Source organism: Varanus komodoensis, unplaced genomic scaffold, assembly GCF_004798865.1.
Source record: "Varanus komodoensis strain SLA01 unplaced genomic scaffold, ASM479886v1 scaffold16, whole genome shotgun sequence".
NCBI classification, from domain to species: Eukaryota; Metazoa; Chordata; class Lepidosauria; order Squamata; family Varanidae; genus Varanus; species Varanus komodoensis.
Window position 1 is genome coordinate 6,523,453 of NW_025335468.1, and position 25,397 is coordinate 6,548,849.

The 25,397-nt window shown below is 43.4% G+C and overlaps 1 protein-coding gene across 1 annotated transcript in view; it reads left to right on the forward strand.

The window, feature by feature from the left end:
- The window catches only part of LOC123021367 (mucin-5B-like), a 66,835-nt gene that overhangs the window by 27,242 nt on the left and 14,196 nt on the right, over positions 1-25,397 (forward strand). Inside the window, exons 21-38 of the mRNA XM_044426079.1 lie at positions 544-654; positions 2,835-3,014; positions 5,759-5,995; positions 7,603-7,759; positions 8,915-9,043; positions 9,380-9,464; positions 9,670-9,707; positions 10,601-10,771; positions 11,927-11,989; positions 15,040-15,305; positions 17,557-17,731; positions 19,065-19,315; positions 20,232-20,415; positions 20,921-21,122; positions 21,769-21,950; positions 23,600-23,669; positions 24,485-24,612; positions 24,997-25,028. Of these exons, the coding sequence (XP_044282014.1) occupies positions 544-654; positions 2,835-3,014; positions 5,759-5,995; positions 7,603-7,759; positions 8,915-9,043; positions 9,380-9,464; positions 9,670-9,707; positions 10,601-10,771; positions 11,927-11,989; positions 15,040-15,305; positions 17,557-17,731; positions 19,065-19,315; positions 20,232-20,415; positions 20,921-21,122; positions 21,769-21,950; positions 23,600-23,669; positions 24,485-24,612; positions 24,997-25,028 (2,661 nt within the window). The remainder of the gene's footprint in view (positions 1-543; positions 655-2,834; positions 3,015-5,758; positions 5,996-7,602; positions 7,760-8,914; positions 9,044-9,379; positions 9,465-9,669; positions 9,708-10,600; positions 10,772-11,926; positions 11,990-15,039; positions 15,306-17,556; positions 17,732-19,064; positions 19,316-20,231; positions 20,416-20,920; positions 21,123-21,768; positions 21,951-23,599; positions 23,670-24,484; positions 24,613-24,996; positions 25,029-25,397) is intronic.

A 25,397-nucleotide genomic window follows, 5' to 3' on the forward strand; every position in this document is an offset into this window, starting at 1 on the left:
AATGAAAATGAGGCTGGCTCATCTTTTGCAAGTATCCCTGAGAGCCAAATGGTACATTCAGCAAGATTATACCAAACCTGGACTGTACACTTCCCACTGTGGATAAAGGGTTTCCTAAATATGCCAGTAACTCTCTGCATGAAGAAAATGTACACTGTAGGGAGAAAACCTCTTGACTAGCTTACTCTTTGATGTATAGTTTTATTTGAGTAAAAGCTTGCTTCTTAGAAGCTTGCTTGCTTGCTTCCTTGCTTCCTTGTTTTTGGTCTTTCTGTTAATATGGGGGAGCATTCAAGTGGCGCCATCTCTGAAGGACTGCCAGTGATTTTGCTCAATGTGTAAATCAGCATTTGCTTTGCTAGGGTCCTGTTCATAGGTAGGCCATCCTGAGAGGTGTAGACAAGAGCAGGTGATGCAGAAACCATGCTGCATGCTTTTGGCATGTCTCCACTGTGATCACCAATGCAGAATGCCTGTCCTAGTGGGTTGAATACTGACACAAAGACTGAAACATTCAATATGCTTTTTGTTTCCTCTTCTAAGGACTTCTGCCCCAATAATCTCCAACCAGGTACCTTCCAAATTCTGATGCAAAATACCGCATGCAGTAAATCCCTGACAGTTTGTTCCTTGAAAATCAGAATAATCTTGGAGGTAAGACCAGAGTCCAGAATCAGCCCAACAAACAGAGAACCGCAAAGATTTATGGTTTCATGGTTGTATATTCACATTAGTTTTTTCTGCATCCTTTTCCACCCCATCCACTTCATAGCTCATTCAGATTTTAGAAGGATGGCTGTATTCATCTGCTGTAGCAAAAAAATAAAAATAAAAATGCTATGTAAGTGGAGTTGCTACTGAAATCCAGAATTAACCAGATTCTTGGCCAGGTTTGAGGAACCCTAATCTCTAACCACACATGCAGAATCTCGGACCCAGTCGCCAGATCCGTGCCCAGATTTACAATCTGTCCCTCTGGGGTTCCTCAAAAGGCTGTGCCCCTTCCCGAGCCTCACCCCCTTTCCCCCAACCACAACTGCTTGGTGGTTTCCTGGCTTTTTTGTAGCTCTTCCCCAATTTAAAAGGGTGAAAAGCCACTGCCATGGCTTAGCAGCTTTGAGCTAAGCAATTCCAGTTCCTGTCTCCTGGCTGAGCAGATCCGAGGAAGCTGTTCTACCCTGTCATACACGCACTCACACATCCCCTATACAGGACTATAGAGAGGATTGACATTGCTCCTTCACAGCCCCACTATTCACGTTCCCCCATTCACACATTCAGCCTAGGAGTTTTCCACCACCGTAATATTAGTATCCTTCCTCCTCCACCTCACCATCCACTTCGAGCTGCTTCTTCAGCAGCTAGAACATTCCCAAGCTGCTGCTCTCGGAACAGTTGGAGGAGGAACTTGCTTCTCTGACTTCTGGGCATCTGTGACATCACAATGACAGGAAATGCTTCTCCTGGTGACAGGAAAATGGGGAAGATGCACAATCCAGTTCTGCAACATTTTTAGGAGGTGGTGGGGACACACATATTCTTGTGTAGGAAAGCTTGCAGTTGTATCATAATAGTAGTTGGGAGTGAGAAAGATTTGGGTGCATGTTCTCAGAGGCTGCTGGCTGGGCTTCGGAAGAACCAGGAGGAGAAGAGGGAGAGGGCCATCCCAAGATACTGAGATGAAAGAAGCAGAGACACTCATCGCAAGGTGGACAGCAGTCTCTGGGGTTAACCAAGATGTAGGGAGAGACGTAGGGGAGTTTCTGAGAGACAGACAAGGAGGCTCCCGCTCTAGATCCCATGAATGACATCAGCAGAGGAGGGAGGCCCAAGTAGAGAGCATGCTCGTAAGGAGCGTTCCCAGAGGTTCAACAAACTGCTCTGTGCAGAGATTCATTCCAGGTGTTCTATGCTTTTGGTCAATAAAGAACACTTTGCAAGCAAAAGGTCTGTGGCTTTGAATGCACGACAGAGGAACCCCAGCTCGAGAATATGAAGCTTTCACTGCAACAGCAACTGCATTTCTTCACATTCTTTTCTTTTCTTTTTTCTTTTTTTTTTGGAATAAGCCTAATACAAAGAAAAACTAAAAACAACATCAATCATCAGAAACATCAGACCTACTGGGTCGGCCCCCACATTTTTTCTTTTTATGTTAATTTATGAACATATTTAAATCTATGTGAAGTCCCATTTCTCTAGCCAATAGTAAAAAGAGTCCCAGGTTTGATAGAAGTCAGTATCTTCTTTCTCCTTCAGTGACAAAGTCAATCTGTCCATTTCTGCACAGTCCAAGATCTTTTTTAGGATCAGTTCATCGGTGGGTGGTTCTTCACTTTTCCAGTGTTGGGCAAATGCAATCCTCGCCACAGTAAGTACATTTCTTGTTTACTAATATCATCAGGTATAATGCCTAATAAGAAAACTTCAGGTTTAAAAGCTAAGGACTTTTGTAACATTTCCTCAAGCCATTTATGTATTTTAATCCAATACTTTTTCGCTTTATCACAAGTCCACCACATATGATAGAAAGTACCCAGTTTATGTTTACATTTCCAACATCCATTTGACATATTTGGAAACATCTTGGCTAGTCTATTTGGTGACAAATACCATCTATAAAACATTTTATACAAGTTTTCTTTCTATGAAATTGCTAATGTTACCTTTATATTTCTCTCCCACAGCTTTTGCCATTTTTCTAATTCAATATTATATCCAAAGTTTTGTGCCCACATTATCATAGTTTCCATAACCTGTTCATCTTCCATTCTCCTATCTAGTAAGAAACTATATAGTCTTATTCACATTCATTTCTTTATCTCTGTTTCTAGGACAGTGAAATCAGACTGCGGGAAGGGAAAATAGAAGAGATAAGCAGTAAGCCGGACACTGAAAAAAACTATGACATTTATCTCGTGGGGATGCATATTGCAATTGAAGCCTTCCATGGAGTGACCTTCCTGTGGGATGGGAAGACCACGGTGGTTGTGCAAGCGGCACCCTCCTTTCAGGTAGAGGCAACCACGGCTGCCCGGGAGGGATCCGCACACCGCTCATTGTGGAGTCAGTGCTGGTTCATCGTGGATCATTCCCCATGAGCCTGTTCCTTCCATCCAGAAAAAACAAAATGCCTTGTCATAGATGGAGATGCATGCATGTCTGCTTTGCCCCATGAAGGAGGCATATGTGTGCTCATTGTGCATAGCACATGCATATTAAGTATACACCCTTTGTTCATACAAGGAAGTCATATCCTGGGGGAAGGAGCTGTCACGCGTGGAATGAGCCACAGTTTCCAGCTCATAAACATTTGGCCCTTTTTCCAGATTGCAAGTCGGTTCATTGTGCAATTCCCAGGTTATGCTTGGCAACTGGAAAAAATACACACACATACAAGGCATGCATATCATGTCCTTGAATGTATTACACTTTCAAAAATGGATGCATTTCTTATCTTGTCTTTTTTACTGTTTAGGAATTATGCATATTTTTATATCTCCCCACAAAAATGAGACTTAGGAACCTAACAAGGCAAACAAATGCTGGCAGATATGTGATTTGTTGCAAATGTAGATAACATTCTTTATCACAGCTGAGCTCAAAAGACGTTTTGCACACAGTAGCGGCTCTGTAGGGATGCTTCTCTTTGTGCAGATTCTGTTGTGAACTGACCTGATCTGCACTTTCTGGACTAATAGCCCTTCATTGCTCTTCAGATCTTGCTCTTCTCTAGATTTTCACAGCTCAAAAATGTACCAACATACATTCAAAATACACATTGTAGGACAAAGTATATTTAGAAATTTGTATATTTAGATAATATTTATGTTTCAAGCAGGGCAACCTCGTGTGTGGCTACCCATGACCCTCCACACTCAGAGGATTTATTTTATTGGTTCAATTTATATGCCACCCCACTAGCCATAGACTCTCTGGGTGGCTTACAGCCCACTGAAATCCGTAAAACAATACAAAGACAACATGGCAATACACAACTAAAGGACCAATAACAGTAAAATTGTTACCGAATGGAGGAACCCAAAAGTAGTTAACCAAAGGAAGACCACTTATTATTATTATTATTATTATTATTATTATTATTATTATTATTAACTTTTCTATGCCGCCCCTTGCCGAAACCTCGGGGCGGCTTACAACATGATAAAATACATTGAAATACAATAGTACATAATAAATTACCATTAAATATAACAATACAAAAAATACATTGATTTACAAATACAAAATTAAAATTAGCACAAGCATGGCAGCCACATGGCACTTCCTGTCCAGGAGGGAGTGGGGAGTTTTGGAGCCATGAACCCTGCATGAGCTCCTGTGACGAGTCAGCACAATCCAAGAGGAGGGTTAAAGGAGAGACTCACTGGCACCCGAGACCGATTTGAATCTCAGAGAAACTAACAATATGCATTTTGTACTACAGTAGGTATAACAACTCAAGAAAAAGTGTGAATGGTCAAAAGATAGTCAAGCAGTATGTGGGGAAGGAAGGCCTTGGGAAAATAAAGGATCCTTGAAGGAAGTTACCAAGGGGGGGGGGGGTGATCAATGCTGTATTGATGTATCAAACCCATGTTTAAAATTCATGTCTGTGACATAAGGTATATAGTGTATGCTTTCCTGTACCACCTTTGAGACTTTAGGCTTGCATGTCCTAGTCTCTGTTTATTCTATAGTACACTATAATAAAGCGCCTTTGGCTCATAGTCTCATCCACGGCTCTGTTTGGCTCAGGTCTGGGGCTCATCTGTATAACCCGCCCAGCTCAGTCTGGTAAAAAAATCATAAATGAACTGTGAAAATACAATACATCCAGAATAAACAAAATAATATAGATAGATAGATAGATGAACCCAAAAATAGGACAAAGCCATTTAACTTTAATTGTATCAAAATCTAGAATTTAAATCGTATTGGTGGAGGACTTCGGGCATCCAAGAGAGGGTGGAAGGGCTACAGAGCCAGTGGTGCCCTGGTGCAGGTGGAGGGGAGGCTGAGGCATGGGCAGGATACTGGACACACTGGCAGAGCCTCACTCCTGCCCACCCTCCCTCCTGGAATGGCCCCAGAAAGCTGTCCCCAGAAAGGCCTCAGAGCTGTGACTGGCATGGCTCTTTCTCCACCAGCTGCAAGCACGGAGGAAGGGTGCTAAGTTGTACGTTTCCGAGGCAGAAGTAAGTGTCAACTGTTATAAAATGGTGTGCAAGTTTCCAGGATTCGAGATGGGACTCTGGTTTCTCCTACGGTCATCCAGACTCTGGCTACCTTTGAGTCTGAAGTATGTCTTTTGTGAGAAGTCCATTAAAACTAATGCGTGAATTTTAAAAATATTGCACACAGCTTGGAAACAATTAATGAAGTATGTATTGATATATTTTATGTAGGTGTTTTGCAGCACACACATACTAATACAGAAAAGGACAGAAGGACCGTATAACCGATAAGGGCCAGACAGAGGTTGAACTATCTTTAATTTTCAGGATATTCTCTTTTAAAATACATTAAGAGTAACTTCCCTCTATTTTAATTCCCTTAAAAAGCTATAATAGGGTAGAAGGGAAGAATGTTTCAGATCAAGGGGCTATGATATACCAAACAAACCCTGTTAAGGATATGATAGAGCATAAATTGTAGAAGTCCAGATGGACGCAATTTTAATTTAGTCCATTCCCGTGTCTTTGCCTATGACAGAAGATTTTGCAGAGGGGAAAAACACCTTGTGCTCATTTCCTAGGGCAGACTTTGTGGCCTTTGTGGAGATTTTGACAACCGCGCCGGCAATGACTTTGCCACTCGAGGGCAGTCTCTGGAGATGCATGCGCAGGCCTTTGGGAGTGGCTGGCAAGTCACCCCCGGCTGTTCAGACAGAAACCAGGGGGATCCGTGTGCACAGCAAGCTTTCAAGATCAGACTGGGCCAAAAGCACTGTAGTATTATCAAAAGCACAGTTTTTGCACCTTGCCACAGTAAGGTAAGCGTTTGCTCACGCCTTCCCCTCTTCCTCGGCTGCCTTCCTGTCTTGCACACTGTGCATCCCTCACTTCTCCCTATCTCATTCCATCTACCTGCCTGCTACTTTTAAGGAAACCACTGGAGAAGGTGCCACAGCTCAGGCTTGGGGGGCCAAGTCTCAGCCTCCAGAGGTTACAGCCAAGCCCCCCCCCCCCGAGTCTCTCCAGATAGCCACAAGCACTTTCCTGGCTCCACCCTTTTCCTCCCAATGACAGAGCAGCATTTGTGGGCATTTCCCCATTCTAAAAGGTCAACATTCCTTTCCGAAGGCTTTGCTCTTGGCAGCAAGCGCCTTCAGCAACATTATGCAGGTAGTTTTGGTGTTTTTGGCTCATGGCACCACTAGAATGCACCCAGCCAAAGCTTTTCTGAAATGGGATTCATCCATTTAGGCTGAGGGGGGTCTTGCTGGCCTGCATCAAACAAAAGACTGGTGCAGCGAAGAAAATAAACTATACTCGCTGAAGGCATTTGTATCCAGGTGTGCCCATCTGGAGGGTAGGCTGGTGCCATTGCTAGGGACAAAGTGTGGGTGAGAGGTGTAGATGAACCACACCCCCGATTCCCCTAAATCACTGCAGCCTCTTTCCCACAGAGAGCGTCTGGCAGGGCTAGTTGTGGGAAGGCCCATCTGCATGAGGGACTCCATTGCTGCATTGCTGAGAATTGCACTGGAGTGCACCTGTTTTCAGCTTCCCAGATGTATGCTATGGGAGGGGACAGGTGTCCTCAGAGGACTGGGAAGCCTGCCCCATTGTACCACACCTGGGATCTGTCCGCTGCTCCTCCAGAACGCCGGTGGGGCTCCAGAGGTGCTGGGGCTAGAAGTGGAATCAGCATGGGTGTCCATCTTGGAAAGCTTGCCTCATTGCTCCAGATCTGGGATTTCTCCACTATTTTCACAGCACTGCAGTGGGTGGGTTGCCATAAATGCAGTGCCCAGAAAGGGGTCCTCCTTGCTTCTCTGAGCCAGATCTGGGATGTGATTGGTATGTGTGTAGCTTTGTGCTGGGACATTATCCCTGTGGATGGGATGGTTATAAAATTGGTTATTTAGATGTATACAAACTTCATCCCAGCCCTCTCTCCAGATGTGCCTGAAGTCATCACTAACACTCAGCATTTAGCTAATGAGGTATAAATGGCCTTTCCAGGAAATGGAGATTACATCTAAGAATACTGTTTACATAATTACTTTTGCAACCATTTGCTCATTCAGCTTTTCCAGCTAGGAGTGAGTTCCAAGGAATGGAAGAGAAACAAGTGATTTCCCCAACAGTACATATTTATGTACTAGCTTAATCTTGAAGGCAAAATTTAATCATCCTTTACCAGTTATATGCTCAAAATGGTTATGAATTTTACAACACATGCATGCATAATTACATGGGTTCGACAGTGAAATCATTATGGTGGCAATGTAGATGTTTTGTTGAAGCTGTGCACTCTCCCAGGGCTCTTTTTTTTCCAGAAATAGATTAAATGCTGTTTTAAGCATTTTAAATATTTTATTATAGCTGAAATATTCAGTGACATATTCATTATCTCTTTAATTGGGTCTGTTAGATCAATCCAACCCCATACTATGAATCCTGTGTGTCCGATTTCTGCGGCTGCGACAGCGTGAGCGACTGTGAGCGCTTTTGTACAGCCGTAGCTGCTTATTCATGGACTTGCAGCAGAGCCGGCATCTGCATTAACTGGAGAAGTCAGAAGAACTGTCGTAAGTACATGCAAAATAAATTATATATTCACCAAACTGTATGTTTTTTGAGGTGAGGGCATACACCATTCAATACCAGATGTGATAATTAAGTGGACAGGTTGCCTTTTTCGTTTAAAAATGCATGATTTATCGTCATGATAAGGGATTTCCTACCTGAGGCATTTATTGCAAGCTCATTATTCTTTACTCATGGCTGTTTCCAGGTTCCTTAGATGATATTGTGGCCCTCTTGTTTTGATTCTGTATCTAACAAGCACTTTCAGCAAGGTTTTTTGGTTGGTTGGCTGGCTGGCTTCAGAGCAGGGAAATGGGATTTCAGCTGTGGAAAAACACATTTTTCACTCATGTGTTTGTGTTGTTCTGCTATGCTACAGTGCCACCTAGTGTTTATATAGTAGAAAAGCAGGAGAAGAAACCGGAGTGAGCTCTGGTACCTCAATTCTGCAACCAATTCAAAGAAATACATTGAATTAGGACTGATACCATCTTTGGTATTAAGTCAAGTCAATATCAAGCTAGAATAATACTGCTGTGTAACAGAAGACAATTGTATCTTGCAGAGTAGGCAGTGTTGCTGGCAGAAGATGGGCAAGTTCATAACTGTTCAAAATCAAAAGATGCACCATCCGCATTTGTGCTTCCGTGATGTAATAGGTTACTGTGGGCAATGCTATAGCTGCATCTGTATAGTGTAGCCTTCCCTGGAAAACTTCCACCCCTCTCCTAGTTCCTCTATTTTCAATTTCCCCCAATTCTCATGAGTAGATTGAGCTTATCTTCTCCTTATAACCTTGATGGACTGACCATGTTCCAGCAGCTCTGTCCATAAAGGAGTTTGTCCAGTGGTGATGGTGTAGTAGGGTGTAGGAATGTACAGGAAGGCAAAACTATTTTCTAAAGCCACTTCAGGAACTTCAGACGTGTTGACAAGGAAAAGAGCATCTTAGAAGAAATAGCCCGCATGCTTAGCTCTATAATCATCCGCTGCCTTGGTCTTCCTTCGCGAGGCTTTCAGGTTTCCTCCTGAAAGTAGCAGCCGATGTGCTATGATAGGGACGTGGCCAGAGGCCAGCCGGAAAGTAGGGCCGCAGGAGGGGGCTCTGTCTGAACCTTGGGCCTCGCCACTTCTGACCAGTGCATCTTCTATCCCAGCTGTGTCCTGCGACGATTCCAATGCAGCCGGCAAACAAGTATGGCGTTACAAACCATGTGGAGAACCTTGCTTCAGGACTTGCAGGAACCCTGCAGGAAAATGTGATAAGCTGCTCTACAGTCTGGAAGGTGAGCTTTAATGCAGAATCTGCTTCTCACGTCCCACAACTCAGTGGAAATCAGATAATATCAACGGTCTGTTGAGATGTCTGAAATGCAAAAAGGTGCGATATGAGGTCTCCTTAGCAAAGGGTAGGGTTCAGCAGAGGATAAATGCTAGATTGACAAAGCAAATCCTCCAAAAGGAACATGCATTGCATCGGTTTTTTGGCTTGCTTTCTCTATTTCTACTTCAAAAACTTAGGTATTTTTTAAACTTATAGTAATGTTCCATAATATTACCAGCCAGCCAGTCAATGAATATTGAAAAGTAAGATCATTCTTTGCTTGTTGCTCCCCTTTTAGGCTGCTACCCAGAATGCAATGGGGAGAAGCCGTATTATGATGAAGAAAAAAGAGAATGCGTCTCAGGGCTAGAGTGCACCTCATGGTAGGACACTTACAGTGGCTTAGTTCATTCTGTCATCAGGGTTCCTCTTATGAGTCTGTTAGAGCAACCCTTTCACAGACCCCGGGCATAAAGCGGTAATCCAAAAGAGAACTTACGGGGAGAGAGGGGGGTGTGGATTACTGAATTTATTGAGTGTTTTAAGTAATAAAGAATCAATTGTATGTGTTTTTTTATTCTTCCCCAGTGATCCAGAAGAAAAACTCTGCTTGAACCACTCAAATGGTAAGATGCCCCAATGGCAGACCTTAATTAATAACATTTCTGAAACATAAAACCTTATGCAAGCTGCTTTGACTAGCATGGATCTTTTTGACTAGCATGGATCTTTTTCACTTTCTATAATTTATGCAAATTTAGTCCCAAATGAAAGTTGCCTCCTTAAACTGAAGCCTGAAAATATGCGTGGAGGAGGGATTTGCCTATTTTGAGGAGATTTACACATTTTTACAAAGATTAATTTTTGGAAGTCTAAATGTGTGCAAGTGTATGTGAATAAATTTGCACAAAATCCAATTCCTTTAGTAAGCAAACAACGAAATGAAAGGTGCCTGAAAATCCCCAAAATACAGAAGGAATGGATTTTACCAAGTATGTACCCTTACTGAATACCTAAAGTCACTTTCCTGAAGTTAACTAAAGCATCCCTGACTGAAACTTTAACCAACCCAAATCATAGAAAACATTATGACTTTTCACCCAACTTTCTGACTTCAGAAAGTTGCCCACTGCTGTTGAAGAAGTTCACAGGCAATTTTGTGGCATCAACTCTTACCAGGAATAATGGGGACAGGAAGGAAGGAAGGAAGGAAGGAAGGAAGGAAGGAAGGAAGGAAGGAAGGAAGGAAGGAAGGAATCTTCCTTTATCTTCATTACCCATCTTACTTTGCCCTTATCTTTTACAATGGACAATTCCCAGTGATGTTCCCAAAACATGTTATAAAATTGCACTTATTTTTTTTTTGTTCCAGACAAGTCTAAATGTCTATGAACTGCTACATAATGGTGACAACCCTGGTCCCTTTTGCAGGAATATATCTTTAGCCATCTTTAGGAATATATCTTTGTCTTCCCTCCTATTTATTCTCTCTCTCTCTTTCTCTCCCTCTCTGACTCAGAATGCCTTTGTTGCTACAATAAGAAGACATATGCCGTAAATGAAATAGTATACAGCCAAACAGCTGGAGATGTGTGCACAGTACTGTTTTGTGGTCCTGGTGGGAACTTCATTCAGATACTCACCCTGTGTGATACTCCTCTGAAAGATGTTCTTCATGCTGGGAAACAAGGTACCTGCTGCTGTTGAGACAGGATGGCCATGTCAGTGGCATCGCAGGTTGGTGCAAAGCTGAGGTCAAACACAGCCTTGTGCTTTGTCTGTGCAGGAAATGCTAGTGGACAGAGCAGGCATTTCCTGCCATTTGGGAGAACGGGGACGCTGTTGCGTATCAGAGGCAGTGGATGCCTGTGTAGCTACTGGACTCCATAAAACCACAGAAAATCCAGACAAATACTTAGACATGTGCAGAGAGTGCAAAGTCAGTTTTATCCATTTTCTAAGCATTAAAACTTTCATCTGCAAATATGTAAGGCCATTAGAAAAGCATTCATTATACAAGTAGGAATGTAATAATACAGGATATAAGGACTTTCACCTAAACAGAAGGTATGTCAGAATTAGATTACTAAAGAAAAACAGGATGACCAGAATTTGGAAATGTTCTATTGACCTCAAGGTAAGAAATCAACAGCTACGAGGGGGATCACCAGCAATAGTACATCCACTGCATTAAAAAGGGGCAAACAGACAGATTCAAAATGTGGAACATTTCATTAGAATGTTTAATATTGTAATCTGCTTGGAGAGTCTTCGGACTAGTATAGCAGAATATAAGCTGAATAAATAGATAAAGCATTAGGTTTGTCCACAAATGGAACTGCACTGCAGTGATGCGTATAAAATGAAACCAGAGCCTATCAGTAACTAGCCAATCTCAAAGGGACGGTCAGTTGGCACCCGCATTAAACAATCAATGAAGATGCTTGTGTGCACATGCGCAGGCATACATTATCAATGGGATGCATGATCACTAGTTATTTATTGCACTTTAGGGTGATGTATCCTGTGTTTTCATCTTCCTATTGCTTTACAGCTTTAAGGCCAAAGAGACTCAACCAGACATTTATTTTGACTCCTCTCTCATAACCTTTGGCCAGATGCAGGCAATAGAGTTTCACCCTATAAGCCTGACATTCATCTGAGATTGGATGCAGAGTGAAAAGCATATCAACTGGGTTCATCCATGCTTCATTAGTTTCATGGGTCCCAACTCCATTACCAGCCTCAAATAAGCAGGACGTTTGTCCACGCATACTATGGGACCGGAAAGTATGGCATGGATCACCATGAAGCATTAATGTGAATAATATATTTAAATCAACAGAGGATGCCTTGGAAGTTGCACCCCAAGAAGAAGCTGCTGATCCACCTCCAGTTCCGAGAGCAGGTAAGGACGTGCTGCTTCTGAAAGGTCCAGAAGGACGGAGTTTATGAAGCAGGGGTGCCTTTTGGTAGAGAAGTGAAAGCAATGTTTATACATGAAGCAGTAAGCATTAGTGAGAAAGGATGGCTATTATTATTCCAGTGGTGATGTTGGCATTTCCATGCTGGCAGCTGAGGAGGTAGCGATATGATGGGCTGGCCAGAGTAGTTCAGGGGCTTTGCCATGGAGCGAGATAAACTGCTGATCTCTGCATCATGAATATCAAAGCAGAAATGAGCACGTTAATGTTTATTGGATTTATACCCTGCCTTTCCTCACAAAGAGCCCACGGCAGTGAGCCACCTAAATGAAACACAGAACAGCAAACATACATTAAAATCATGACTCTAAAATCGCAGCTATATCAAACAATGTAACAAACAATGTAATCAGTGCAAGTATTCAGATGAAAGCCGGCCCACAATGCAAATGCCTGCACAAATACTATATATTCCCAGTGCCTAAAGGACAACAGTGTGGGGAGTAGCCAAATCGTTGCCAAAAGAGTGTTCTGTAGCTGAAATGCCATGTGCGTGTCCCATCAGCCACGTTCCTCAAGGGCAACACATGCTAATGCTGTCCAGCCAGTCTTAAATCCCAAGATGCTCCATATTGGGAAAGGGGCTCCTTCAAGTGTAACTTGATTAGAAATAGGAAAAGGGATTTCAAACAACCTTCTGTATACTTACAAAGTATTTTCACAAACCAACATCCCACTCACATACTGCAAAGGCAGCCAGAATGCCAGACCGTATGCTGAGAAAGGACTGCTGCTTGGTACCAAACCGAGAAGATGAATGGCCCAGGGGCTCACTTGGCTTAAGATGCTAGCAGTTTGGGCAACCACAACTCCTGTCCTTCTCCCTGCCTTTTTCTGGGAACTTTGCCAGGGAAGTTAGATTTTTTGCCTCAGTTTCCATTAAAAAATATCCTTCCTCATAAAAGCTTACAAGGTAGCAGTAGCTGCCAGTGTGGGGTAGTGGTTAAGAGCATGGAATTGGGACTCAGGTGACCTGGGTTCTAGCCCCACTCAGTTGTGCAGCTCCCCGGGTGAACCTGGGCCAGTCGCAGACTCTCCACCCAAACTATCTCGCAGGGTTGTGGTTGTGCCAGCAGGCAGTGGTGTGGCTCATCAGGGATAGTCTTTAAGGGAAGGGCTAGGAGAGAAACAAAATGGTGGCAGGCACAGGAATACTATGTCTGTCTTTCCGGCACTGAGTCAACATGTCCCTCTCCCGGTTTTGCTGCCATATGTGCAGAGAGTGAAAATGGATTAGATGCTTCCAAGCTTCTCCCCTCAGGCACTCTGAAAGGAAGTGGTGGATGAGAGAGTGCACCGGCCCGAGCCAAGCACCTGCTTGTGCTCATAATCGCAAGCCAAGGACTCTCGTTGGCCCAGGCTGCATGCAGCTTCTCCGTGGTGTCCGTCACATGTGATGGAATAGCCATGCTCTCCTTTTGCAGCTATGAGCACGTCAGCTGCAAAATGTCTCTCGGTAAAGTGACGTCTTCTTCCACTTCAGGGAAACGCTTGAGACCTTCCTCTGAATGCAAAGTCCCAGGAGGGCTCTGGAGATGGCCACAAGGGGAAGGCCTCCAGCTGTGCAATGGACTCCCTACTGGGGCCTGCATGCTGCCACCCCCACCACCCTTCTGGAGCCAGTTAAGGCAGCCCTCTGTGCCGACCAACCTAGGGATGCCTGGATTGACCTAATGATGGCCTGATGTGGATCTGCTGGTGTTAACCAGTCTGCTCTGTACTAAATGCTGCTTTAGCTGTTATTGGTCTCAGTAGTTTAAAATCTGCTTCCCAATTTAGCATTATGGGAAAATATGCTTTTTAAAAAATATATCAGGCTCCTGTTAGGAATTATAAACCACCCAGAGAGCTTCAACTATTGAGTGAGTGGTACAGGAGTTACAAAAATAAAATTTGATAGACGTAGGCATCTATGTGAGATTTATTCTTATCTGCATGTGGAAGGCAGAGAGAGGAACAGTGGCGTGTTCGGCTAAGTTGGGCAGGATTCCAGTGCTTGCACACACTATGTGCCTGCAGAGCAGAAGTCCGTTGATTCATGAGAGTACGTAGGCTCCCGCTCCTCCTCTGTGTTGGGGAGTTTTCCAGCTTACAGCAAGAATCGAGATGTTCCTTGCTTCTGCTTGGTTTAGGTAAATGGACAAGGACACCCGTCCCCTCGCCTGCAAGGCCAGACATGGCTCCCCTCATGAGCCTGTGCTTCTGCAATATCAGTGGGCAGCTGCTAAGTCGGGGTAAGAATTTCTTCATTTGCAAACATTTCTGTGAAGTTATTCCTACTGTTTATTCCAAAAAGAATGATTCCTGTCCCTGCAGCAACACATGCATAATGCTTCTTTCTTTTTTAAAAGTAAGAATCACACTTTAATTATTTATATCTTCCAATGGGCTTACGACCCCCTCCAGCAATGCCCCTGCTCTTTACTTTTGCCGTCGGAAGTCTGGAGTGGAAAGCATGCTTGAGTTCAGTATGAAAAATATTCAGATGCACCATTACAAACCCCACCCGTGAAAACACATGCTTAGTTCATGGGTTCTTGAGTCCACTGACACCTTAACATTTTTCCGTACCCAAGGCTGGGAGAGACAGCACTCTCCACTGTCCCTTTCCCTTGCTGCTTTGCAGCTCCCGCAGGCAGAACTGGATCAGCAGCTCTCCAAGGCAAGCAGCCTTGCCCAGATGTTTCCTGGGGAGGGGTCTGGGAGGTCAGGATGTGAGGCATCCTGAAGCCACTCCAGCCTCCGTCCCTCCCACTCCAAGATGCTACCGCTAGATGGGGGGGAAAGCCAGTCCAGCAAGCATGCAAATCAGGAAGATGGGGGCGGGGAAGGGATAGGCTTGGCCACTTTTGCTGCTGTGCATAGGATGCCCTTAAACCACAGAGACTCTCACACAACAGATCCTAATGGATAGATCCTGTGCAACAAACAGACATTTATCTCCTATTTGTTAACTATTCCTCTGGATTTTCAGGCAACAGCCAATATATCACAAAGGAGGCTCCAGGTTGGTGTATTTATGCCCTTTGTAATGCATCATGCCAGACTGAATTCAGCTATGGAGAATGTCTCTCATTCTCGACGGATACTACCCCAAGCAAAATTGTGGTGGCCTCCAGCAGACCTTGCAAGGTGAATGTTCAGGACTGTGAGAAGAAGCCCCCTCCCTATTCTGGAGTTAATGTTCTTCCGGCACTTGCTCCTGGGGGAGATTGCACAGATCTCATCCCACCTAGAAAGGTAAGCAAGCTCAGACAGAACAGTGAGTGCTGTTTGTTGTGTTCTCAAGAGAGTATGATTTGCAGAACAATCTGTATTATGTTTTAGATTCCTGCCATGCTCATACAGATATGTAACACATAAACAACAGGAGTTTTGTGTAAGGACTGTTAGATAAAATTGCACTGAAGTCCAATGGAGGGCAACACAAATGATCCAGGGTTTGGAAACATTGCCCTGTGAGGAGAAACTGAGAGAACTGGGCATGTTCAGCCTTGAGAAGAGAAGACTGAAGGGGGACATGATATCCCTCTATAAGTACTCCAAAGGCTGTCACAAAGAGGTCAAGATCTCATCTTGCTGATGCCAGAGTGTGGGACATGGAATAATCAATTCAAGTTGCAACAACCCAGATTCAGGCTGGACATCAGGAAAAGCTTCCTCACTGTCTGAACAATGCGACAGCAGAACCAGCTGCCTAGAGAGGTGGTGGGCTCTCCCACACTGGAGACATTCAGAAAGAAACTGAACAGCCATCTGAGTGGGATGGTGTGACTTGGTGTCCTGCAACAGCAGGGGGTTGGGCCCAATGGTCTTCATGGCCCCTTCCAACTCTACTATTCTATGATTCAAATAGCATTCACACACACAAAGGTCAGTATGTTGGCTTTCATTTTAGCAAAGCAAAGGTTGCAAGTTTATTCATGAGCTTCTGAAAATGTACGAAATCTGTCATTTATAGGTTAGACCCGTGGTTATGGTTTTCCAGTGTGCATGTATCCTGCATGCAGACAGTTCTGCAACAAATAACAGGTGAAGTGGGACATCCTCAGTTCCACTTTTTCCTCACATATAAAAAGAAGGCAGGGGGCAGTACTGTATCTTCTGCCCAGAAACATAGAACATAGGTTACAAGAGCAATAGTACATTTCTTAAAGGAAAACTGCACTAGATCTACTAGATAATCTTCAAATCCACGCTTGTCTTTGAAATTCATATACTGTGAGGGTAATTTGCCAGGAAGGCAGGTTGATTGCATTGAGTAATATATCCTGAAATCTAGTTTTGAATGCCAATATTGCAATTGGCAATCTGGCTCCAACAAAAATGTGCTTGAAAAATTGTTAGGATTGCATTAATAATACTAATGTACAGGACCACTTAGAAAAAATGGCTGTCAGATGGAAGATGTTGCTTTTTAAAGCAGACTTTTTGAAATCATGAAAATCAGGCATAGAAATCTACTTACACTAATAATTAAACAATTGCATGCAGAAACATATGGTTTCAGCTCTCAAAAATACTGGTTGCACTGATGGAGGTACTCAATATGACTCTAAGAATTTTATTCTGGATGGGCTTGGAATTGGATCCCCCAGAGAACCTGCATATTTTGGCACAAGAGGGAATCTGGGAGCACAGAATTTTTAAAATGAAGAATTTTTGAAATGATAGACTCCTGATTAGCTTTTAATAACCTTCAGAACATTAGTGCACCATTAGCACTGATTACTCAGGCTACAGAATCCCCAAGTCTTGGGAAATATAATCACATAAATGTTAACCCTTTCCAATGTTAACTTTTTAACTGAAATGCCAAGCATACAAAACTAGTTGTATACCACACAAATGCATACCAGTAGTTCTGTCATAATTTCTATTGTGTTTCTAACATTCAAACTTTTGGAGAGTGTGCCTTCGCCAGGCCGTGTGAGACAAACAAGGACCATGTTGTCAGCATAAAAGAACACACACACACACACACACGTGCACAATTTCCTTTTGCCTGAAAATTGGGATGGTAAACTCATCATGACTGTGCTCCAGCACTGTCTCATTCATTAAGGTTGAGTAGAAATGAGGCCAGGATGTGCTTGGGCTTAACCTGTCAAGCCACCATGATGAGAGGTTCATAAGGAACTTGAAACTTCAGGGAAGTATCAATGCAGAGAACTTTAACAAGCTCAAAAGAGAATGCCCACTTCTCTCTGGCAGGGATACCAGAGGCTTTGTTTAGGTCTGGAAGTCAACAAACAAATGCCTTTCCTTGCTGACATATAGCTGTGTATAGTATGAACAGTGAGAAAGGAGTGAAGAGCATCATCTCTAAGGCCAGATCTGCTTGATGGAAGAGCACTGTGAACTGTCGATGTGAAGTGTTGCAGCCCAGCACATTTCAATGCACTCTGCTGAATTTATTAAGTTGAATTGACTGCTACCAAGGCAGGGCATACTGTACTTATTGTGCATGTGTTTTCTCATGAATCAACAGGCTCAAGAATTATGGAAATTTGGGAGCTGCCAAATGGCTACTTGCTTAGGTGGAAAACACATCCATGTATCTGATGTGCGCTGCCCTCCTCCAAAGATTCAATCCTGTGTTAATGGATTGCCACCTGTAAAAAGGCAGGACGCACCTGGATGCTGTGAAGCTTTGGAGTGTCAGTGTAAGTGCTGCTGGAAGAAGGTCCTAGGTTCCATATTGCTAAAGCTAAAATAACAGGTGAAGTAATTTGCAAATTTAAAACAGGAATGAGGAAGCTTTCTGGTGCAAGGGCTGCATTGCCTTGGGAAAATGTGTAGGGAATGCATACAGCGAACAGGACCGAGACTCAAAATGGGTGGAGCTTTGACAGTTTCTTCTGACCCTGTACTTGCCTCCCTTCCCTTCCTCCCTCCTTCCCCCCATGTGTGTGAGAGATAGAGAGGGAAAGAAAGAGAATGAGAGAGGTTCTGTCACAGACACACATTCCCAAACACCACAAATTGTGTAGCTAGGTTATTTTAGACTTTGAACATAATGGTCTTATAGAGTTCTTCTATATCACTTCAGTTGTGAAGCAACAACTAATGTTTCCCCTCCTGCTGCTGCTGTGCATGCAACGCCCATCTCAACTACTTGGAGCATGTGCAGTCTTGCATTTTAAACTCACCCAAATCATGCCAGCATCATGATTCCAGAAACCAAATGTAGCTTGCACTTTCTGCCTTCAGCTGACAGGTTCTGGTGTGTCTTCTGCTTGCCCACCTACCAAAGGTCCAGTTTTAGCTACACTGCAGGCAGACAGACAGACACAGATACACAACCAGGTGAGCCAGCAAAATGGAACATTCTGTCCCTGCTTTGCCAGTGCAACCAGTTCCATATACTTTTACTGTAATAGTGTATGGGATGATGGGAATTGTACTCATACAAATTGGAGCAAAACATTATAAACAATTGAAATGCAAAGGATTAATGCCAGTAAATTATTGGTTTTGTTGTACATGGATGTTCCATATGATTCGAGGCACACAAATGTCTGTAAACTGGGAAAGGGTTGGTGGGAGGGGGTGATTTGTGTTTGCATTTGTGTCTGGATTGGGATGGGTTGATTTTTTTGGTTCAAGTTGTTTATGTGCCACAAGTAATGAGCTTAGTTTCTTGTGAACAGCAGGGGAGTAAGAATGCTCATGGACTAGTAATTTTTATGGATTTCTTTACAAAGCTGCAGCAGGATGGGACAATGAAAACCAAGAGCCTAGTTTTATATTCAGGACATCTCCAATAGGCTCAACGGTCACATTTCCTCGATTTGTCTGGACCAGTGCGTACTGCAGGCACCTTCAGTACATTTTGATGCTCTTTTCCTCCATTTGTGGCATATTGTCATCTTGAGCGCTAATTTTTTAATCTGCACGTGGTAAACTAATGGATGGATGGAGGATCCTTGGGGGCATTTTGGTCCTTCCCTGTGGCTCTCTTATTCTAAATTTAGTAAGTTTGCTCATGCTTTCTAGGTGCCTGCAATGGATGGGGAAATCAACATTATATAACTTTTGATGGGTCGTATTATAATTTCCGTGGGAATTGTACCTATCTCCTGATGAAACCAATCAGACCTGATGCTTGGAACTTCTGGATTTACATGGACAATCATTATTGTGCTCCATCATATAGAGCTATTTGCTCTATGGCCCTTTTCATATTTTACAATCACTCCATAGTCATTTTGACACAAGGAGCTGAAAATGGAAAAGAAGGCAACCTGGTAAGACATGTATTAAATTCCTTGTGAATATTTTACAGAACATTAGTAAGCTTTATATGACCAAAATCAAATCTTCAAAGGAACATAAGGAAAAAATTGGAGGTAAAATGGAGAAAGTTTGAAAAATGTTCTGCTGTGTTTTTCTCATATATTGATTGATGTTTAATCAAATAAGCAATAGAAGATCAAAAAATGATCAATACATTTATAAAGGATCAGGCAGTGATCCATAAATGATCACTGAGTTAAACACGAAATAAACATTTCTATCCCACATTTTGTCCTATGAAGCACTAAGCTTTTTTCTTACAAAATTCCACTGAGGAGAGAGGACCACTAAAGGAAAGCATCAAATTGCTCAAGGTCATCCAATGAGATGCATGAATGGGTATTTTCTCTTCCTGATCAAGGACGTTTTTCTCCGAAGTCACAGTGATTGAAACTGATTTTCTTTTTCTTTCTTTCTTTTTTTTGGGAGGGGGGGGAGTGCAGAGTGGTTAGCAAGCCGCCATGGCCTTTTCCATGCATGGGTTTGCCCTGTGGGTGCTTTCTACTCCCCCCCCCCACCCCCTTAGCAGTTGAGTGCTCCCTTGCTTTAGTTTTGCCATCAAGGGAACACACATGGAACACTTAAACTACAAATAAATAGGACAAATACCAGCCAATCTGCAGTCGTCCCTCCCGGCAACCAACTCCATTTTATGAAGCCTCATTTGAAAGGCCTGCAAGGGCCAAGGGCTGTCGCTTGCCAGAGTCGGAGCAGAAAAATCTCCCCCTTTAAAAGGGAGGGTGGCGAACTGCACAAGGCTGTGGGAGGGCGAGTCCCTGTGGGAGGCACTGCACTTCCTCCCCCACCCCAGGCCATGTCAAGAAGCCTGGCTTGTTCTCATCTTTCCATTCCATTCCCTTTTCAAAGGTTCTGTATAACAATAAAGAAATCATTCCACCTTTTTCAATGGATGGCTTTGATATCACCGCTTCGGGCCCATTTGTGATGGTTAAAATACCTGAAACTGGACTTCACATCACATACACTCACCTTGCTTTTTATCTAAATGTGCCTTTTAGCACGTTTTATAACAATACTGAAGGACAATGCGGTAAGTATTGCATACTCGCGAAACAGCGGATGTGCCCAATGGCTGTGTTTTGCTTGCGTTAACAGTGCTTTTATTGGTGGCTTCATTTATTTAATTATTACACTTCTGTGCAGCCCAATAGCTGAAGCTCTCTGATTCATATTACCTTCTGTTTCAAATGTCCATCTGCACTGGAGAAGTTTGGGGAGAGGGAATGAGGGGGGGAGGGCACACTCTCTACCATTTGTTATTTGCCAAAGTACATTCTATTTGTAATGGGGGGGGGGTCAATTAGGAATAGTGGTGGAGGGAGAGGGAAGGAGAAATGGATTGGAGAAAAGCATGAGGAGAATTCAGGGAAGGGAAGGAACAGAAAGTGAAGAAAGCCAACAGGGGGAAAACAACAAGGAATGGAATCAGCTGCTTGTTTTTAGGGCAAGCATTTATCATTTTTCCTTCCATTAAGGCACTTATGGATGCCTTTGCTTTCTTAACCTTTGGCCAAGTGCTTTTCTTATCCTGACAGGTACATGCACCAATGAAAGGGGGGACGATGCATTGAAAAGGAACGGCAGAATTGCAAATTCTCTCACAGAGATGGCAAAGGACTGGAAAGTGATGGACCTCTTCACTAGATACTGCAGTTCAGAACAACACCGGACTCAGGCTGAACGGCCACCATCCAAAATAACCACCTGCAGGGCTCCTCCGCTATGTCAACTCATCTGGTAAAGCACATTGTCAGTTACTGTTCTCTGACTGCAATTTCTACAAGAGGAACTCTGAGATGGTGGGAGTTGCAGCAGATTTCCTGTCCAGATCTTTAGATACCTCAATGCTCTGCAGTATTTTATTTGTTCACTTAATGTGTATACCATCCAACAGTTGAAGCTTGCTGAGCAGTGTACAACAATTCCTGAAATACAGTATAAAACATAAATAACAAAACACCATCAAATTCAGCTAAATATTGTAACTGGATTTGTAAAATAACCAAGACAAATACAGCTAGTCCTGTAAAAAAGCATTGACACCCCTCTCCCTTGGCATGCAATCTTAGAGCTCTTAACGGTCCATTTATGCTTCATTCAGCTCTTCGAAGTTCAAGGCTGAGTGATAATTTTGGATCCAACTCAACCATCTCCAAGAATAAGAATGATACAGGATTCACTGTGAATTAAAACGAACCTATACTTACAAATCTACGTAATGCTAGATGTATTAGCATCCAATCAATAGGAGTTTAATTTAAAGGTCATCTATAGTAGAATGGTTGGAATATGAACAAAGGGTTCCAATTGGTTTCTATTTCCCTTGCTTTGAAGATGTTGCATCACACTGTAAGAAATGACGCCATGCTCTTTGTCCAACAAGGAACTTCACTGCTTGTCACAATGCCGTCCCCCCACAACCTTACTATGATGCCTGCGTTGCGGATGGATGCGCCTCCTCGCCAGAGCAGCACACGGAATGTGGGAGTCTCTGGGCCTATGCAGCCCTGTGTGGGTTTCACGGGATCTGTGTGGACTGGAGAAGCAAAGCCAGCAAGAAATGCGGTGAGCTGAAAAACCTTCAGGGAACCTGGGGATGAGTTTATTCTTTTTGGTTGTGTGGTCTATCCCAGTTGTGTTGCCTGGTTGCTGTGGGCTTTTATTTTGATCTGGTAGGCATATGTGGTGCCCGTTTCTGGCTTTTGAGAGCTCTTGGGCAAGATACCATCAGTGCCTCCCCCTCCGCCACCATCAAGTCTACATTTTTACCAGCATTGTCACGGGCTGCTCCTCCTCCTCATCTTTTCTCATCATTACTACCCCTTGCTTGCTTGATAGGCAGAGAGCCAGAGAGCCAGTGGGCAGAGAGATCTTTTGTCTGGGCCAGCTGAGAGGCAGCTGAAGAAGCAGGTTGGAACTTAAAAATGGAGAAGCAATTCCAAGAGGTTCTTGGCAGTGGCTCCTAATGAAACCTACGCTCGGCACTGGCCACAAGTGCCTTGATAGAAATCTGGCTGCAGGCAAAGTTACATCAGAAGACAGAGAGTGTGAAAGCAGAGTCAGGATGGATATGTCCTCTGAAGAGGTTTGGGTCTGTGGCTGAGCATAACTTCATGTGCATGAAGAGTCTCCTGAACATAATATAGACCATTAGACAACCTCTATTCCAGTAAGCCCATCAAGATTAGAAAATGAATCAGATTATCTTCAAAGGTAGAAATGGACTGCAGTCAGATATATCCTACAGAATAGCCTTCCCTAGGCTGCTTTATTTCAGGCAGAGAACTTTTTATTTTCCCTTCATTTTAATGTTTAATTGGCTTTATTCTGGGATTTATTATTGAGGTAGGATGCAGTGCCTTGTTTAGCTTTATATTTTGGTTTGTTTGTTTGTTTGTTCTGTTTCTTGTAAGCTGTCCCAAGATGCTTGTAGTGGATAGTGTATAAAAACTTTTAATAAATAAATAAATTTTTATTTATTTATTTATTTTTGGATTTATATCCTGCCTTTTTCCTACAAAGGGCTCAAGGCAGCTTACATCATTCTCCTCCTCCATCTTATCCCCACAAGAACAACTCTGCGAGGTAGGTTGGGCCGAGAGTCTGTGACTGGCCCAAAGTCACCCAGTTCAAGCTCCTGCTCCTGAAACACTCACCGAAAACTCACTGAATACAGGAAGCAAACCTGTCACTGTCACTGAAGATTCCAGTCTAGCTTTCTTCTGAATACGTTTTATGCATGTGAAACCCTGCAGGGCTGGTGTCAGGCTAGTGTTCCTAGGCTGTTCTCAGGGCCTTTAGACAACCCACTGAACCCACCAGGGCCTGTAATCTCTCAGTGAGGGTTCAAAACTTGGGTCTTCCCTGGACCCCTTCTCTAAAGAGCGGGTTGGGCCCCCTCAAAGTCGAGTTTCTTAGCAGCACCCCATCCTTCATTGCAGGGGTGCCCTCCTGTTTCCCTTCCCTGAGGTTTACCAGCAAATGCATATAAGCAGGCAACATGGTACCCTCCTGTTCTTTTAACCCACAACTCCCATATGCCCCAGTCAATGGACAGAGAAGATAGGAAGCATAATCCAAAACAGCTGAAGGGTGCCAAGCAACCTCTGCTAAGGAGTAGGGCTAGCGATTATTCCTGAGTGAATTGCTTGGTGCTTGGGAAATGGAAGGCCTACGCAGATGAATTCCACCTGCAATTTGTTAATTTTTCACAGAATTCGCATGCTCTCCAGACCAGATCTATAAACCCTGTGCCACGGTGGAAAGGCTGACTTGCTCTAGCGGGTGAGTAATTTATGTTCAGCTTATCAGCTGATCTTTCATGAGCTTCAGGCCCTCTTCTACTGTGAAAACAATGTGCTGTTTACGGCTATCTCCATGAGCTCACCTGCTCAGCATTCCACTTGTAGTTTTTCTTTAATGTGGATACAATAATGAAAGCTATGCCAGACTTTTGCTCTCAGACATATTCAAGGCAAGAAGGGTACTTTTGAATGGTGTGATGAAACACCCTCCAAGAAACCTCTCCCTCCCTAACCGCCTCCACTCCAGGGTTCACGCATGTCCATAGCTAATATTCTCTTCATGGGCTTGTTGCTTCTGTAGCTGACACAGAAACCGGCCTTCTTTTTGCTTCACTGCACAATCCCAGCCAATCAGGGATCACAAAACGAACCTCGTGCAATCATGGAGCTATGCAAAGATTCTGATTTGCCTAGCTGGTGACATCCCTGAGGTCAAACAAAGCTGCCTTGACCTCCCTCTGAAATGCTCATCTATCCTCAGTTGTACCAGAAGGCACATTGGAATATGTATCAGAAGGTGTTTTCAGGGACGCATCCCATTGGGTTTTAGGGGGAAGTCTAGATCAGCTGGAGTTCATCAGCGTATCTACCTTTTAGCCACCATTTACTTGTTTGTTGGTTCTGGTGATGATGGCTAAATATTTATTGGACTGCTTTGATCAGACTATTGCTAAATGTTCCCCATTTCAGCCATTGAGAAATGAGTGAGTTAATAATCCAGTGAAACAAAATAAAAGATGAGTCATCCAATAGTAACCTAGTGACCCTTCCTTTGCCCTCTTAATAACCCTACAGAAAAAATGATGCCCGCACCACACCAACACAAAGGGATATGATTCCAGAAGTACTTTTGGAAGGATGCTTCTGCCCTGATGGGATGATCCAGTTGAATCATTATGATAGCATTTGTGTTCCTGTCTGTGGTAAGGAAATGGAGAGTGTGGGGAAGAGTACCATCAGTCCAAGCTTCCCAATATCACTACCTTTGTAGGATGTATGCTACATTCTGAATTAAGGCCTGGTTAGTGGAACCCATGGAAGCAATGAGACTGACACAGTGCAAAGGAAAACTGGGCCAAGAAACTGGCCAGATTTGTTTGGATAAACACCCTTTGAATAATCTGTGTGGGACGGTGGTATAAGCAGAAAAACATTAAGATTTATGAGTGGGAACTAGATGCTTTTAGCCATGGTGCTCTCATGTTCCCCCAGATGCGCTCTTTTGGCATCCTGATTCATGGGTCTGCAATTTTGAACCTTTCTTTCCTCAGTCATCTTCCTTATCTTCTGATTGTCTTACTTTGTAGGCTGCAGAGGACCAGATGGAGCACTGAGGCAGGTAAGCAGGAGCTAACCTCTGAATTCTGTTCTGAAATGCACTCAATTTTAAGCTGTAGTCACACGCTGAGATATGTTGAAATAACTGATCACCTGCATGCAGCAAACACTGTGCAATAACAGTGTGATAATAGCAACCATGTCAGTCTGTAACCATTGATTATGGCTGCCAGGGATGTGAGAACCAGCAAAGCTCACACTCAGCAAAGTTCTCTGAATTCCATTTTAAAGTCATTCTGACTCAGGTCTGGATCAACTCTCACGCTTCGATCTTCTTGAAAATCCATACATATTCCCATGCATATTTCCCAGATCAGTTAAGTACATGTTTTGTTTTGGCCTGTGAACCACCTTGCAAGCTTGTAAATAT